Source organism: Falco peregrinus, chromosome 3, assembly GCF_023634155.1.
Source record: "Falco peregrinus isolate bFalPer1 chromosome 3, bFalPer1.pri, whole genome shotgun sequence".
Taxonomy (NCBI): Eukaryota; Metazoa; Chordata; class Aves; order Falconiformes; family Falconidae; genus Falco; species Falco peregrinus.
In genome coordinates, this window is record NC_073723.1 from 78,294,831 (window position 1) to 78,310,758 (window position 15,928).

The 15,928-nt window shown below is 38.3% G+C and overlaps 1 protein-coding gene across 4 annotated transcripts in view; it reads right to left on the bottom strand.

The window, feature by feature from the left end:
- FHOD3 (formin homology 2 domain containing 3) overlaps positions 1 to 15,928 on the bottom strand; it is a 417,107-nt gene that overhangs the window by 104,485 nt on the left and 296,694 nt on the right. For 3 of the 4 annotated variants that reach the window (XM_055800337.1, XM_055800338.1, XM_055800336.1), the window contains exons 10-11: positions 14,539 to 14,777; positions 704 to 805 (exon numbers count right to left, since the gene is read on the bottom strand). In XM_055800337.1, the coding sequence (XP_055656312.1) occupies positions 704 to 805; positions 14,539 to 14,777 (341 nt within the window). The remainder of the gene's footprint in view (positions 1 to 703; positions 806 to 14,538; positions 14,778 to 15,928) is intronic. The other variant, XM_055800339.1, reaches the window with a different exon arrangement.

Genomic DNA, 15,928 nt, shown 5'->3' on the forward strand with positions numbered 1-15,928 from the left:
TGTCTGTCTGGAAGAAAAAACATACTTTCTTCCAATGTATTAGGACAAAGTTACCAGATGCTAAATCCATATGTACCTCAGAAATAAGTATAAAATTTGCATGATAATGTTGTTGTGATAGGTGGTTTGTTTATATCCATGTATACACAGATGGGCAGGTATGTATAAAATGATATACCTATATCCATCAGCTTTGCCTTGAAGTAGTTCTTTTCTATTAAAACATGAAAAAATTGATAGAAATCATAGGCAGCTTTCAATAAATGTCAATCTTTCTCATAGTTACAGAGACTGCTAATAAGGTGGTATCATGAAAATAGGAACGAAAACCTAAGAAACCAAGAAACATTCTAAGGAAAGCACTGCAATGTTTCACCATTGCCTTAACTAAAAATATAAACCTAAGTCATGGTTAGAAGTTACGCTTTCTGCTAAATTTTTTTAGGATTTGTGAGCATTACTCATTTTGTACAAAGGGAGTGAGTGCAGACAGTTTTTAGTGCATTGAGTTTATATATTCAAACATGTTTCCATTAACACACATATTAACAAGCGGTTTAAATGCAAAAGGATTTTCTTGGTGGGTGGCTTTAACAGGTGATCTAGGGACATGAGTGAAAAGGTCGATGCCGTGCACACTGTGCTGGTGAGTTTGTGCCAGAGCCTGAGGAAAAGGTGGAGGAACGATGCTGAATCCCAGTACCTGGCTTTGACCTGCCTACTGGCCTCTTCCTCCCCCTCATCCTCAGTATTGGGCTCTGTGACTGGCTGTTCTTCTTCCTCCTCTTCATACTCTTCCTCCTCTCTGAGGTCAGACCAAGGAAAGAGGCATGCAGTGGGATGGAAAGAGAGAAGGTGGAAGAGAAAACAACATGAGTCCCCAGAAAAAGAAGTGCAATGAAGTTAGAAATGGAAGGAAAACAATGAGGCAGGGGTTTGACTCCCCTAGGTTTGACAAAAGCCATCTAAAAATTCCTGCTAAGTATGTGTTTGTGCAAAGGTAACTACCAATACAAAAAATTTATCCTCTCCCCTATTTACACTTTTTACTATTAATTTTTAAGACCCCAGAGATACCATTGTTTTTTATTGAGCTTGACTTTCCATTTGCTGCTGCCCAACCTGCAGAGACATTAATGGAAAACATTAATGGTAATATCAATGTTCAGCTCATTAGTCATTAAGCTGTGTCCATTTGGCTCAAAGGACACTACACGCTCTGCTGGCACGGGACAGCTGGCACTGGACATCACACTTGCTAAATTAACACAAAAAACCCACTCCTGTTAAGCAACCTATAGCTCAACTGGAAAACAGGACAGGGTGAACCATTAAGTTAGAAATAACAGAAATACCAAATCAGTTCAGGACTATCTGCAAATAGCAATATTCAAGTTATTGGATACCAGTACATGAATTATTTCATTAAAGAGCCATTAGTATGTTCAAAGCAGGCTTTGATTCAGTAGTAATTCTGGCAGAGAGCTGTAAGTCACACACAAAGCCTCCATAACCTACAAACCACTTAAGCAAAAAAACCAAACAATGATATTAAACAAACAAACAAACAAACAAAAAGGCTACAATGTCTGCCGTGTCTCTCTCCCATTTATGCTTGTTCCTCCCCAAACCAACAGACTCATGGAAGATTTAGAGAATTATCTTTCTCTGGATTTCTTTTGCATTCGCAGTTGATCCCATTCTCCACTTGATTTAACGATGTAGACATTATGTTACGCTCCACACAAAAAACCCTCAAAATAACAACATACAAACAGTAATAACGTTTGTAAGGCACTCATATTCCTTGCATTTTCCTGAAATCTAGTTCTCTTTTCTCTAGTTCTGAAGGGATGCTTTGTGCATTTTTTTCCATTTAGAATTGTTTCCATGTCATAAGAATATGAATATTTACAATGTGAGATCATGAACTCATCAAGTGAGATGCAAAGGGTCAAACCAAAATTTGTTGCTTTTAATGGAGTTAGAGAATAATCAGGAGAATGGCAGAACCTGGAAGTTTTCCAATACTCTGGCAAACAACTAAAAGATAAACATTTTCAAACATTCCTAAGGTATCATAGTGACTTAACTATCTCAGTTGTCATCTCTCCATCTCCCTGGCCCCTCCACAAAAATATACCACCCCTACAGAGATATCTCTCAACTTCCACACACACATATATATATATTGGTATACCAAAAAAAACAGAAAAAAAAAAGAATTCACTAATTGACTAGGGAGCATTCATATCATCCCTTCTCCTTACTAGCGAGCAGCTCAAGACTAGCTTTGCTATATTGCCTGTGAAGGGCAAACATCTGTGTGTGGCAGTACTACAGCAATGACATTTGGGAAATAACTCGTGAAGCTCTGTGGGATCACAGTTCTCTAAGGAGAGGACAACGCATCCTACAATGCTGACAGCATGAGTATTACTTATATGAACAACAGTGCCCCCATTATCACTGTGTTTTAAGCTCCTACCAGCTTTCCAGATTGATGACATCAAATTCCTCGCTCTCCTCAACTGCCTTGAAATGCCCAAAATTGTAAGTGAAATACTTTTATAATATGGTGGATCTCATAAATTTGAAAGAGTTCTTTGAGAATTTATTCATTCAGACGACAGCATGGTAGTAAGGACACGAGTTTAATCAATACGAGTTGAACTGGGAACCAGTGAGTTATAATTGCACTGAACAGAAAGAAAAGCTGAAAACAAAAAAAGCATCCAGAATCAAGACTGTTAGCTCATGTTTAAGGACCACTTTATAACACAGGATCACCAGGGCCCTAAAACTAACACTTGTCAGGTGAGCAACACTTCCTGGATATTTTCCTTGAGATCTCACCATCCCCTTTTCACATCTCGTGTTTATAACCCTGAACCTACAGTCTAAAGTCTTGATATCAAATCTTCAGCAGTGAACACTGTTCACTTCCTCACCATTCAGAATTTTTGCAATCAGTATTTATCAGACTAGGATACTGAATTGGTAACTAAAGGCCCGAATCTACTTTTACTGTACTGTCTATTTCTCTAGAGCCAGCTGAAGTTTGGAACTGAACAGGGACTTACTATTCTAATTTTAGGCACCTATTTTTGAAAATGCTGAGCTTCTGTGTAGAAAATGTAGAACTGTCAAGTGAACCATATATTGAATACTACAGGTGAGCAGTAATAAATTAAAATACAGTCCTCTGGATTTCTTACTGCTGTGCAAGGTATTTTTCTAATCCATTATTGGGAAAAATTGATCCCCATACAACTAGATTAATGATAAATATGAAAACACCCTAAATTAAGCCTGCATATAATAGCCTTCATAAAATTAGGATGTATGATGACTCCCTCACAAAAAAATTTACTGCACCTTACCCTGGAAGGACTAGTTGTCTGCAAAAAAAAATCCTGAAAACCAAGCAGCTTTAGAATTAAAACAGAAATGTCAATTTAACAGCTGACAAATAAACCAGGCAACAGAACTGTGATACCTCAATTTCCAGAGCCAGTAATGATATATCTTCCATAAGCACTAGCATTTACTTAAAAACATGATTATAGAAGACAGCTATGCTTAAAGGACCTTAGCTTTTTATGTATATGCTCTTTTCTGGTAAGATGAGCATACACCCATGTGCTGAAGGCACATCCATGAAAAATCCTGGACTATCCCCAGAAAGTGGATCAGATTCAGATCAGAGGAGAGAGATAAGCTCACAGGCAGGAATTAGGTGTGTTCTTTTTCAACCAAAGCAACAGTGGCACTTGTTTCTTAGTATTGTTAGAGAACATATACTCTGTACATGAAAAAAGGTAGTACCTGCTAGCTAAATCTTTCTTAAAAGATAGAAAAGGAAAATTTCCACTCCACTGGAATATTAATTAAAACAGGAAAACATCAGCTACACACAGATGACATCCTTATAAAGCTAAGAACATCAGACAGATGCTGAAATGCTCAGTGTTCATTTTTGTGTGAACTGGACATGGGATGATGTGGAAAAGCTCACGTTCCCTCCTACACACACATGCAAATTTAGTGTCAATGCAATAGTAGAAGTAAATTAAGAAAAATGATTCATAGGGAGGCTTTTAAATAAACAAGGTTGCAGAAGCCAGCATGGTTTTTTTTTAGTAGCACAGAAGAAATTATTCCATTCAATGAAAGGCAAATATTTATCCTGCAGCAGGGAGGAAGGGTTTCAGCTAATGCTGAAGGATCAGATATATTCAGCTAACCTGAAGGTTATTGCTGGGTTACTTCAGTTCCATGATAAGAGTACCAGATTACAACTATTTAAACAAACACTTTATAGCAGTCAAAACAAATTTCAAAACAATCACTGTGTTTATTTTCATCTTTAAAGTGGATTACTACTACAGGGTAACACACCCACCAAAAAAATAAATAAAAGCCAAACCCCCCACAAATCTTTGTAAAGTATATCATCAGTCATGGCAACCAATGAGCATCTACTAGGGCACAGGTTTTGCTCAGTTACTTCAACTAAAGTATGACATGAAAGTATTTATAGCCCCTTAAAATGGATGTCTGTTTAAGACAACTATGAATGTGCAGTTTCTGGATAGAGAACCACTAGGGCATCAAAATGAAATGTAGGCAAAGGTTTTAGAACTAGTGGATTAACCTCTCTCTTTTTTAAATAAATCAAAAAAAAAAAAAAAAAAAAAGAAAGAAATGAGATGAGTGCCAGTCAAACTTGTCTTGCAGATATTACATAGCTACTCTAAGATGAAGAGACACAAACACCAACACACAAGTAGGAAATGATAATCCAGGGACCCATCCACAAGTTTTGCTTAAGGCAGGGACAAAGTCTGTAAGATGCTAGGCATGATACCTAATACATACCTAACCTAGTCACAGCTAGGTGATTTTAAAACCAAGACACCACTTTGAAAACAGTGACTTTCCACAAGAACTCAAAGCACCAAAAATATGCTCTCTGCCTTAATGGTCCCTAGAGCTGAACAATGTGTACAAGGTTATGTAGTCTCTGTCCCCTCCAGGCTCCCCGCAACCTCTTCCCTTTGCGGAGTTTTATTGAAGGCAGTCTGAAGAAACTCAGGCTTTCTTTGTTATAGCTTATAGCCCAGGAACACAACGTTCTCACTCCCCACCTCCAACCCCGCCCCCCTCAAAGACACAGCTAATAGATAAATCGAAGGCTATGCTGAAGGAACAAAAAAACCCAACAACAACCAAAATCAACCAAAGCCTGAAAATAAGCATTAACACAGAAGCACATTGTGCTGTGCTTGGTATCAAAGGGAATTTTTAAAGTATAAGATATGCCTAAAATTCTTTTAATTCAGGAAGAATTTGACCACTAACGTTTTACTATAGAACAATAGAACAAAAGATGGTCTTGCCATAATTAGGCTGCCAACATTCTGGTCTGCACGTATAATGCACATAAAAGTTAATTTATGTGGTAACAGCACATTAAAATATTTATCTTTTGGTATATGACTCCAATTTGTATAGGGGTCATTTAACCTTTACTAAAGTCTTACTAAATATTTCCTTTTTAATTTTGCAGGCTATTAGACAAGGTCCTAAGTGTACTTCTGAGACTTCTGCTACCATCCACAGAATTTTATAGAAATTCCCAAGAAACACAGACAGTGGACTTCAGTGAAAAAAAGGGGCCTTGGAGTTATAGAAGCAACCCAAAGAAAGGACTGGGGAACTGTAAATCTATCGACCATTATTCCCACGCTCTGAAAATCACCCTATGTGTTGTTAATTGCCGATGAGGAATTTTCTCTCTCCCTTTCTTTTTGTAATTAAGTGCTTTTCGGTTTAGCTTCTTCATATTACTTTGATTTAAACTTTCACTGCCTTTCAGAGGAGCAGCTCCTGACTAGGACTACAGGCCACATTCTGTGAAGCAAGACCACCGTTAGCCATTCCACAACATTATTCTAAATGAAATATTGCAGCTGATCTCACAGTTTTTTCTTTCAGGGTGATAGTTCCCCCCCACCTCTGCTTCAAGCCTCTGGCCTGTTCTACCTCTTTCACAGAACTTTGAAACCTGCTTCCCTGAACCCCTCACAGGTGAACAAACAGAAAACAAAAAATGTCCCATCAAGGAGAGATCTTTTCACGTCACAATGGATACAATTTTATTTTCTCTTGAGGTCACTTGCCGTTGTCCTTATTTTATTAGTGAAATTCCACTTTCATAGGTTAGACAGGAAAATTCATAGCCAAATTCCTAAGTCCTTGTAAAACTAAATCCTCTGGTACACTTCTGTTGCTTCCTCCTTTCTTCTGTCCTAGCTGCAAAACAGATTCAAGTAGTCTGTTACGTGAAAGCTGGAAGTGGCAATAATCTAAGTTTATTGTGTATTACTCTGTGTAAAGATACTGCAATATCTTATCCTCCTCCATTTAGAATAAAACCAAGGAAACCACCTATTAACCCCCTAACCATTTCCATCCCACTGCTATGTATGTAATGGACCACTGCAGCTGGTACAGTTATGTGAAGATGAAAATACGTGAAATGATATGGATAACAACTTCCTTGCACAGCCTCAAAATTTGGCCTTCTGCACAGAAAGGAAACTAAGATGCATAATTAGAGAGGACAAAAGGAAAATTATGCTGGTATTTCTATCCTAAATAAAGAAAACTGTTCAGAAAAACCGCTAAGGAAATGACAAATAATTTGGAGTACATGTATTCACTATATCTTCATATTGTGTTTATCTTAAGGTTACGGTTGCTTTCTTATCCCTAAAATATGATCAGTAACAACTTTTCAGACCTAAGTAATACATGGGTAACGCCTTGACACTTATTTGCTGCAGCTGGTTTACATAGGACACATCAAACCAGAGCAAGACAGCAGAGTCTTGCTTAAGATACTGGAAATGTTTGCAAAGACTTCAAGAGTCCCAACTCTCTGATCATTGAGCAGCATTGCTGTATCATGATGAAACAGAATCATGATGTAAAGAGACTTTAAGAGCAATAAATACTGAAACATATAGAAAGAGAGAAGAAACTGTTTTCAGAGCTTGGAACTGCATATTGGTTGACACTTGAAGGTCACTGTTATTGCCCCTTACTTCAAAGGGAGGCATCAGAGAATGGCATCCTGCCAAACTGTTGTCTTTTTCCTCCCATTTCATTGTATGTGTAAAAAAACCTCACTGGCCTCAGGGGCTGATGTTTACAAATACTGGGAACACCACGGTGTGGAGGTGAACTCTCTAAGGCGTGCATAAAATGCTACAATAGACCTCTGGAGAAACATATTCAGATCCTGGTTTGGCATTACATTTCCTCAGGTAGTTCACCAAAACTAAACACACAGTGGAACATCCCCCCCCCCCCCCCCCCCAAAAAAAAAAAAAAAAAAAAAGAAAGAACACAACCAACAAAAAAACCTAAGTCACACTTTGCTTTCATTTGCCATGCAGCTAAAACTTTGTTTAAGTTTCAGTGCTTTCTTCAGTCCTCTTAAAATTCAAACAGGGAAAAAATCCACCATTGCCTTTACAGCAAAGTACAGTGCTGTCAACTGAACTCTGCTCATATAACAAGTATAAAACATTCCCTTTCAGCAAGATCCACAACCAGCAAACAGTACCCCTACTACAAAACCTGACATTCTACACAGGTATTTGAATTCAGGTAAAAAGTGCTGAAACAGTAACAGGGCATGTACTTAACACACTCATTAAGCTGTAATTTCTAAATTTTTAAATTATTATTACTCATGCATTAGTAGGTCAATCTCTATCTATAAATCAATGGAGTCTTTTGCTTACGGTATAGCTTTGAAAGAAATTTTTTCTTAACCCATCTCTTCCTTTATTGCATTCCTTACAGGAGGTTCCAAGATATTCTTACAAAGAGTAAGATCAAAAATTTCACATTTTTATTCCCTCTCCCTTCTAGTTTGCTTGACTTCACAAGTCAAATAACCCTACCTACACAAGAGAAACAAACGTTTCCTCCCTGCCCCAAACCTAAAATAGCAGATTAGATTTTGTACGTTATTGTTGTCAAAGACTAATAAAGGTCTGATGCTATGACCAGATGCTACCTTACCAAGCCTCTTAATTTCATAGACAAATCTTTCCAAAACGACTGCTTTTATTTTTGCCCATACCAATCAAATTGTGGAAAAAGTTAGTATCTCCCCCATAACTGATCGTATGCCATTCTATTTCTAAGCCCCCCCCTTCCCCCCCTCCATCCCCCTGGCCAAATGCTAGGTAGTTCAGCTCATATGTATATATATTAAAGAGATCCTTAGTATGTCCACAAATATGTGACTGTATGTTTATCCTGGAGGTGTTTTCTTTGTCTAGATTCATGCCTCAGTTTTTTATATATCCAAATCCAGGAACCTATATATAAATGTCTATGAAAAAAGTACATTTTTTTCCTTCTATTACAGCAATAAAAATAAATCTATTTCTTCTCTCTTCTGGGCATTTAATAATCCATATCACAGGCCAAACCCTGCATTAAATGCTGATGTTGAGTCTCCCCACTTTGCTGTTTCATACCTACCATACCACTCATCATATTTGTCACAGACAGCAACTCTAAGACATGTGGAATGCACCCACTCAAAATAAAATAAGTCCCACTCACCACTGCACTTTGATTTATAGCCATAAATATTTACATAATCAAAACATTTCATATAGTGTAGTGGAAAGTCACCATAACTTGAAACATCATGACAAAAACTAGAATTTTGCCATAGTAAATGCTAGAGAAAAATCAATCAGTTATGGTTTAAGATGTCTGAAAACATGGAAAATCATAATAAAAAAAAAAGACATCTCAGCTGTATTTTGGACAAACCATCCCTGAAGGCCTGGCTCTACATGAAGCAATTTGAATAATCAGTTAATGGGGCATAATAGCCGAACTAAGGTCTGTGCTGTTGGTTAGAAACTCGACAGGAATCCAAAGTTAAGCAGAAAAAATGCTTAGCATCGGAGGCTTAGCTGTGTTCATTGTTTTCTGGTAAAAGCAAAATAGTGTCATGATTTCTTCCTGCATCTGGGCAGTCCTCAAGCATCAAAAGCATGTATTTTCTAACAAAGAGACACTTATGACTTCTCAGCACAGCTTTCTTTTATTTAGACAAAAAAACCCCATTTTTTTTCTAGGACTATGAAGGGCATGAGAGCCCTTGAGCCCACTGTGCACCTTGCAATGGCGCTGTGTCCAGCTAGCCCAGGAATTTTCAGACAACTTCAGAATTCCCTTTCCTACTCTTTGTTCAGAGGAAGAGTCGTAACAGCCTTACAGACAGGACCCTAAAAAAGCACAGTTCGTAGGTATGTAATTCCCCGTTTGGTCCTCTGCTGTTTTTTCCTTATCTATACAGTTCTCCTGAAGGCCAAGTTCCTTCAGATTGAAAAATCTGGAAGCCTCAGGTGAACCTGAACAGTTGGTCTTCCTCATACCTTTTTAGCCTCATGGTCTAAAAAAGATAGCTTGTTAAATCGAGCTTTGGTCACTGATTCAGGATGCAGGCTATGCTCTGATGAGTTCTTAAGGTGATAGTCAGCTCTTCCACTCGTTAGGTTTCAAACACAGGAATACTGAAAAGTCAGTCCTAAGGAAGGCTGGTTATCGCTAGAGGAACATGTATAGTGTTATATGAACAGTATTAGTAATTCTTTTGTGATTGTTGATGATATAAACCAAACCAAAGCTATGAAAAAGAAGAAGTAGAGTCTAGTAAAGTGAGAAAAATACCTAATCCTAGCTATTCACAACTTTATAAATCTCAATTTTTGATCGTAACTAATTCCACAAAGCTTTGACAGAGCCAGTCACTTGAATGCTGGTAAGAGGTGTCAGTGTAAATCTTGTGAAAGCTGCCTTGAGTATGTTTCATAGGTCTGGCTTACACAGCTCTGAAGGGACACCCTGGGAGACAGACAGGGATGGTCAATGTGCAGAAATGAAGAAATGGAAATGCACAGCAAATTGTGAAACACATTAATTTGAAAAAACTGGGAGAAGTACTTGTTTCTGGTTTGTATGTACAGGGCTCCTGCAGAGCACCTGTTCAGTGCTGCATACAGCCCTGAAAGCCTCTGAACTACCTGCCTTCTACTCCCTCAAAGTCAGACACGACTAAGACTGAAAACCAGACAGATTGCTATTTGTTTTTCAATGCTTATATAGCCATCAATCACTGCATACAATAACATCAATCTAGTGCAAGTTCCATGCCACTCCTTACATTTTACTTCAAATCTATCCATTGTGTGGTTGGAAAAAGCTAGCTTTACTTTAAAAAGAAAAAAAAAAATATCCATGGAAGAATCTGTTTAAAAGTCTACTGCTTAAGATACAGCATGCTAGACCACAGATTGAGAGCACTCAATTTGGACCAGGGCAGAAAACCTTGGGAGGTGCCCTCAGGAAAGCATTTAAAATGCCATGTTCACAGGACTGAAGTTTCCCCCAGGCTTTTTGGTGCTCTATGCCATCATGGTAAAGAAAGATGTTTTGAGCAAAGCAAACCTGCTGCTGGTCAGGACTGGCATTTTAAAGTACAGTGCAGCAACTACATACCCTTAAACCAACACTCAGCCTTTAGTAGTCATTATCAACTTCTTTCTTTATTTATTTAGCAACAGGCACATTAGGCTGGGTTTCACTCTCCATGAAAACTATTTTAACACAAAGCAGATTTGGGTCCTTGTTTGTTTTGAACCACAAGCAAAAAAGCAAAACATTAAGTTTGGAAGAAGGTTGCCAAATGGATGAAAAAGGCCTGCAAGCTTTCCTTTTGGTTGCCCTTAGCAGTTACGGTCAACTTTTCTCAGCTCGAAACCCGAAGTCTGCTCTCAATTAGCCTGGCATAGATCAGAGCAACTCCATTGACTTCAGACAGCTTTTCTGGATATAGAGTATTGTGGGACAGAACAGAATTTGGCCAATATTGTCTTTTTTTGTTTTACCGGCACCATGGATTTTTCTCGTTTTGGAAGGCTTATCGGTTGACACAAAGCAGATGACTGTGGACAACCTGTTTGATGTGGTAAACAAAAGCAAAGTAACTGCCAAACCAGCTGACTGACTGAGAAAGAAAAGAAACATGAACATTGTGGGAAGGAGAATGCTGAGGAAGAACTTGAACCTTCCACTGATTTTGGTAGTGAAGTCCAAAAATAACCAAGAATATTGCCCAAAATAAAGTTTAGTACAGTGTAAGAGTGTGACTTTAATGTCTAACCATGTCCATCAGAGGCAATTCCACTGAACTTGACTGCACTAATCCACTGTAAAACCATAGACATCTGCAACCACACACAAAGTTTAGATACCAGCAGGAGCAACATAGTAAGATTATCATTAGTATTATTACATGTTTCCTATTAGTAAAGAAAATTTAGTGAAGGCGTTAAGACTGAAATCCATTTTGAGGACAATTTTGCAGAAAATACAACACTGCAAAAAATTATTGCAAACTTTTTTTCTTCCTTGAGAGAGACTAGGATTGCGAACCGAAATAAGGTCATTAGCAGAAGACAGATCTTTCCTGGATGAATAAAAGTTACTTTCAGTTTAGAGAGGTAATAAGTAATTTTTATCGATTAGTACTGATTTGTCTTTGCAACATTAACATGGAAGCAGAAGGAACACAACAAGCATTTCTTGTTTTAAATCAAAACAGGTGATGTCTGCATCGTATTTTAACATATAAATTTAAAAATATCATTACACATTGCAGCAAGGCACAAACTTAGGATTTTTTATTAAAATCAATAATTATGTTGCATCAGAAACCATATGATCAAATTTGCAAACTTGATTCCAGTAGGAACAATGCAGACAGAAAAACCTCTTTTCACTTAAGGTTAATTCAAACTTTATAAACGTGTAAAAACTTTGTATGAGTCATTCAACTTCACTATTTTTCCTGTTCAAATGTTAATGAATAGAAGCCATTAAGCTTTTACTTTATTTTTTTGTCCCAGTTTAGCTATCAGGTGTACAGATACTGTTGCATTCATCTGGACTATTTCACTGAAAGCTGAGAGACTCACTGGGATATGATAAAGCAGGAAGGCTGGTTTTCCTCTTCCTACTACAACTACAGATTTGGGCAGATGATGAGACTAAACATGTGAAGGACAGAATCTGCTCTTCTGAAATGCTCATTTACAAGAAACTCAGTGAGATTCATAGAAGAGCCAGCAGTTGACTAACTTCTTGTTTTCTTGTTATGGCAACTTTAAATTCAGTGGGCATAGACCTTGCATTTTCAGGTACTGAAACATATTCCCTGGTCTGTAATGTCCAGTGGGGGGTGGGGTGGTGGTGGTGGAAGATTTGCTAGCTACAAGTAATACCCCCTGTCTTTACCTGCAAAGAGGATGGGGGGTGGGTGGGTGAAGGATATTTATTTCACTAATACATGAATTACAGATCAGTGTTACATACATTCATAATTGAATGCCTCTTTCCTTAGAGGCAGCTAAGCAAGTTAGAAATTCCAAATGGAGTTGAGGAGAATTTAATTATTTTCCTAGAGAAGATTTCAAGCACAGCTGCAACACAAAATTAAATTTGACTTCTTAAATTAAGAATTCTTTCCTAGATTTAATCTTACATTATGCTTTAAATTATGTCACTCTCAGAGAGGGTGTGGAGCAGAAGTGGCAATTTTTTTACAGAATAATAGGACATTATTGGTATTATGCTATGTTGGTGAAAAAAATATTTCAAAGAACTTATGAAACTAATATGCCATGTTTCTACTTACCCGATACTAAATATCAGCTCAAACACAAATTCATTAGGAGTTTGAATTTGCAAAACAAAGCTAGTAAGCAAACATAAATAGTGAGAAAACATATTGATAGAAGTTGGTGTCCTGCATGGCTTATAATTTGTGTAATTACAGTAAGAGAATCAACAGTTTCTGCAGAGTTGAAGCACCTCCTCATTTCCAAGCCAAATTAATCCATTTAAAAGAATCAGTGATATCTTATTCACATCCATGGATACAGATTCCCAGTCACACTGGTAAGTCAAAGCAGGGCCCAAGATCATGCATGAGGCATCCCATGCAGAGCAGGTGAAGCCCTCAGCTGTACTCACACTGAAGATGCTTTAAACTTGGCTTCAAATGCACTGTCATCCTTGTCATCAGCCTGTAAGACCATGGGGCTCTCAGCTGCCAGCCCACTAACAATCCAGCCAACAGAAAGTGATGGAAAACAAGCATGAATGTGTTGCCAAATACAAGAAGTAAAAAAAAAAAGAAGCAAGAAAAAAAAGGAAAAAAAAAAAAAACAAAAAAGAAGCCATTACACGGCACACAACACGTAACTACTGTTTAAATTGTTTGGAATCTTATATTTTCATATTGCCTGAGGCCATTAAACTTTAGTCAACTCAGTTTGCTTTGCAAGGGCTGCTTTACCTGTAAAACTTTACCCTGTAAAAAGGGACTTCAAGGCTTCAAGTTCACATTCAGTACTAACCAACAGAAATGTCCACAGAACTTCCCAAATGTTATCACCAACACAAGATACACTCTTCACGGAACATGCTTCTTCAGTTTTGCAAACTGCACCTTCAGCCACTGGCTAACAGCATCCAGCTTTAGCTATCTGCAGCTTATGTATCTTCACCTGAGCTAGTCAGCCTGATTCCCTTTGTAGTCAACAAAGAAACAGCCAGTTTCAGAGTATGATTCATCTTGGCTGAAATTTCAGGCATGTAGGATGTGTTAGATAACTGAAGGCCTACCAGTGCTTGCTGCACTCCACTGACATCAAAGGGAAGTTAGCTGATCAGACATCAGACTTAGGCAAAATGAATTCCAGCCCTCTTTTGCAGTAGTCAGACACGCTAAGGATCTGCAGCTCACTTTTTTCCCCCAAGTATGTATGGCCCAAGCCAAGCATCACAGGATGGCAATGATACTAGCTTCAACAGACTCCAGTGTTGCAGACTGCTGCTCAACTAGTGGTTGCTACCTTTCCTTCAGTAATTATAAAACATTAGATATATTCACTACTATTCACTACTACAGTGTATCCTCATAGGAAAATATTTATGCTGTAATGCTGATTGCAAAGGAAAAAAAAAAAAAGATCTGTAACATACAGGACAAGTAGTTCTCTGTTAATGCGAATATATTCTTGTTACAAGTTTCTTTTATGTGAATATATTGAACATAAAATCTGTCAATGGATGAACTTAAGCTTGATTAGTTCCCATATCAAATGCTCTACCTCATGTGCTTTGGGGGTGTTTACTTAGGGCAGATGTTGCCAAAGAATTTAGCTATGTAGATAATTCACCTACAAATCCATTTCTTTTCGTTGTTGGTGTCTTCTTGTTTTAACTTTAAATATACCTTTTTAAAAATTATTTTTTAATTCAATGGAAATGGGGAAATAAAGAAAAGTCTGTCATATTAATAAAGTGAAATGAACATAACAAAAAGTAATAGGGGAAAAGAAAGGGATATTCCCCAGCTCACGCACTTACCTTTCACTGAGATCTTCAACACGCTGTCCATGGCCTAGAATGAAGGTAGGGTTTGACTGACTGCATGGACTCGCAGGGGCTGATAAAGTGCTTTTGACATTCTGTACCGAGTGCCTGCGGCTCCGTCGGCGCTCTAACCCCCTTCGCTCACTAGCACCGAGACTGGCCCTTCTCCGGTCCTTGCGCCCGCTTGGAGGGGGGTCAACACTCTCATCTCCATCCTCATGTCTCAGTGTCATCTGAGAAAGACAGGAAGAAAGGTGAGGCTTCTGACACAGTTCCTTTAAGTACCACAGGTCTTCACACCTAGGCTTTAAGTATTAACTGATCTCAACATGATTAACTCCTACTGCCATCACCATTTCTATAGCTATACCTGTAAATTGCTGTCTATCCATCAGTGTCGTGTAGCAGCTCTAGTAATTATATACTATGTACTATAGAGAGAGAGAGTATGTAGAATTATATACTAACACCTTGTACAAAACGCTACAGGACCTGTAACAACACATCTATGTATCTCCTAGTTTTCTGTTTGGATGGGGTTTTTTTGTTTGTTTGCCTTTTTTTTTTTTTTTTTTTTTTTAATGTAGGACTTACTTTTCAAGGAAGCTGAGCAGTGTTGGACACCTAGCTCTCTTTACTTCCTTCCAAAATACTTAGGTGAAGGCCTTGCTCCAGTGAAATCAACAGAAAAAAACCTCTCATGCATTGACTGATTGAACATTTCCTCACGTTCAGACACAACACTTGATCAAGTGGAAGTTACCATCTACTACTTTAAAAAGCATTTTAAAATTGTGTCATCATTTCTTCCCAGCCAAGGACGAGATCAGTAGATGTACAGGTAACCGCATTCCTCTTAAAAAAAATATCTATTTTGATAGATATCCCTGCAAAGTAAACATAGCAAAAAACCACCTGTTGTGGTTTAACCCCGGCTGGCAACCAAGCCCCACGCAGCCACTCACTCACTCCCCCACACCCAGAGGGATGGGGAGGAGAGTCGGAAAGGAGTGTAAAAACTTCAGGGTTGAGATAAGAACAATTTGATAATATAAACAGAATTAAAATGAAAGAACAATAACAATACTAATCATAATAACAACAACAACAGTTATAATGGAAAGGTGGGGGAAAGAATAAAATACAAAAGGGAAAGGGAGACAGGAAAACAAGTGATGCACAGTACAACCGCTCACCACCTGCTGACCGATACCCAGTCAGTCCCCAAGCGACGGTCCACAGGCCCCAGCTAACCCCTCAAGTCTATATACCAAGCGTGACACCCCATGGTACGGAATACCTCTTTGGCCAGTTTGGGTCACCTGTCCTAGCTGGGTTCCCTCCAAATTTCCCGTGCCCCTCCAGCCCTCTCACTGGCAGGGCC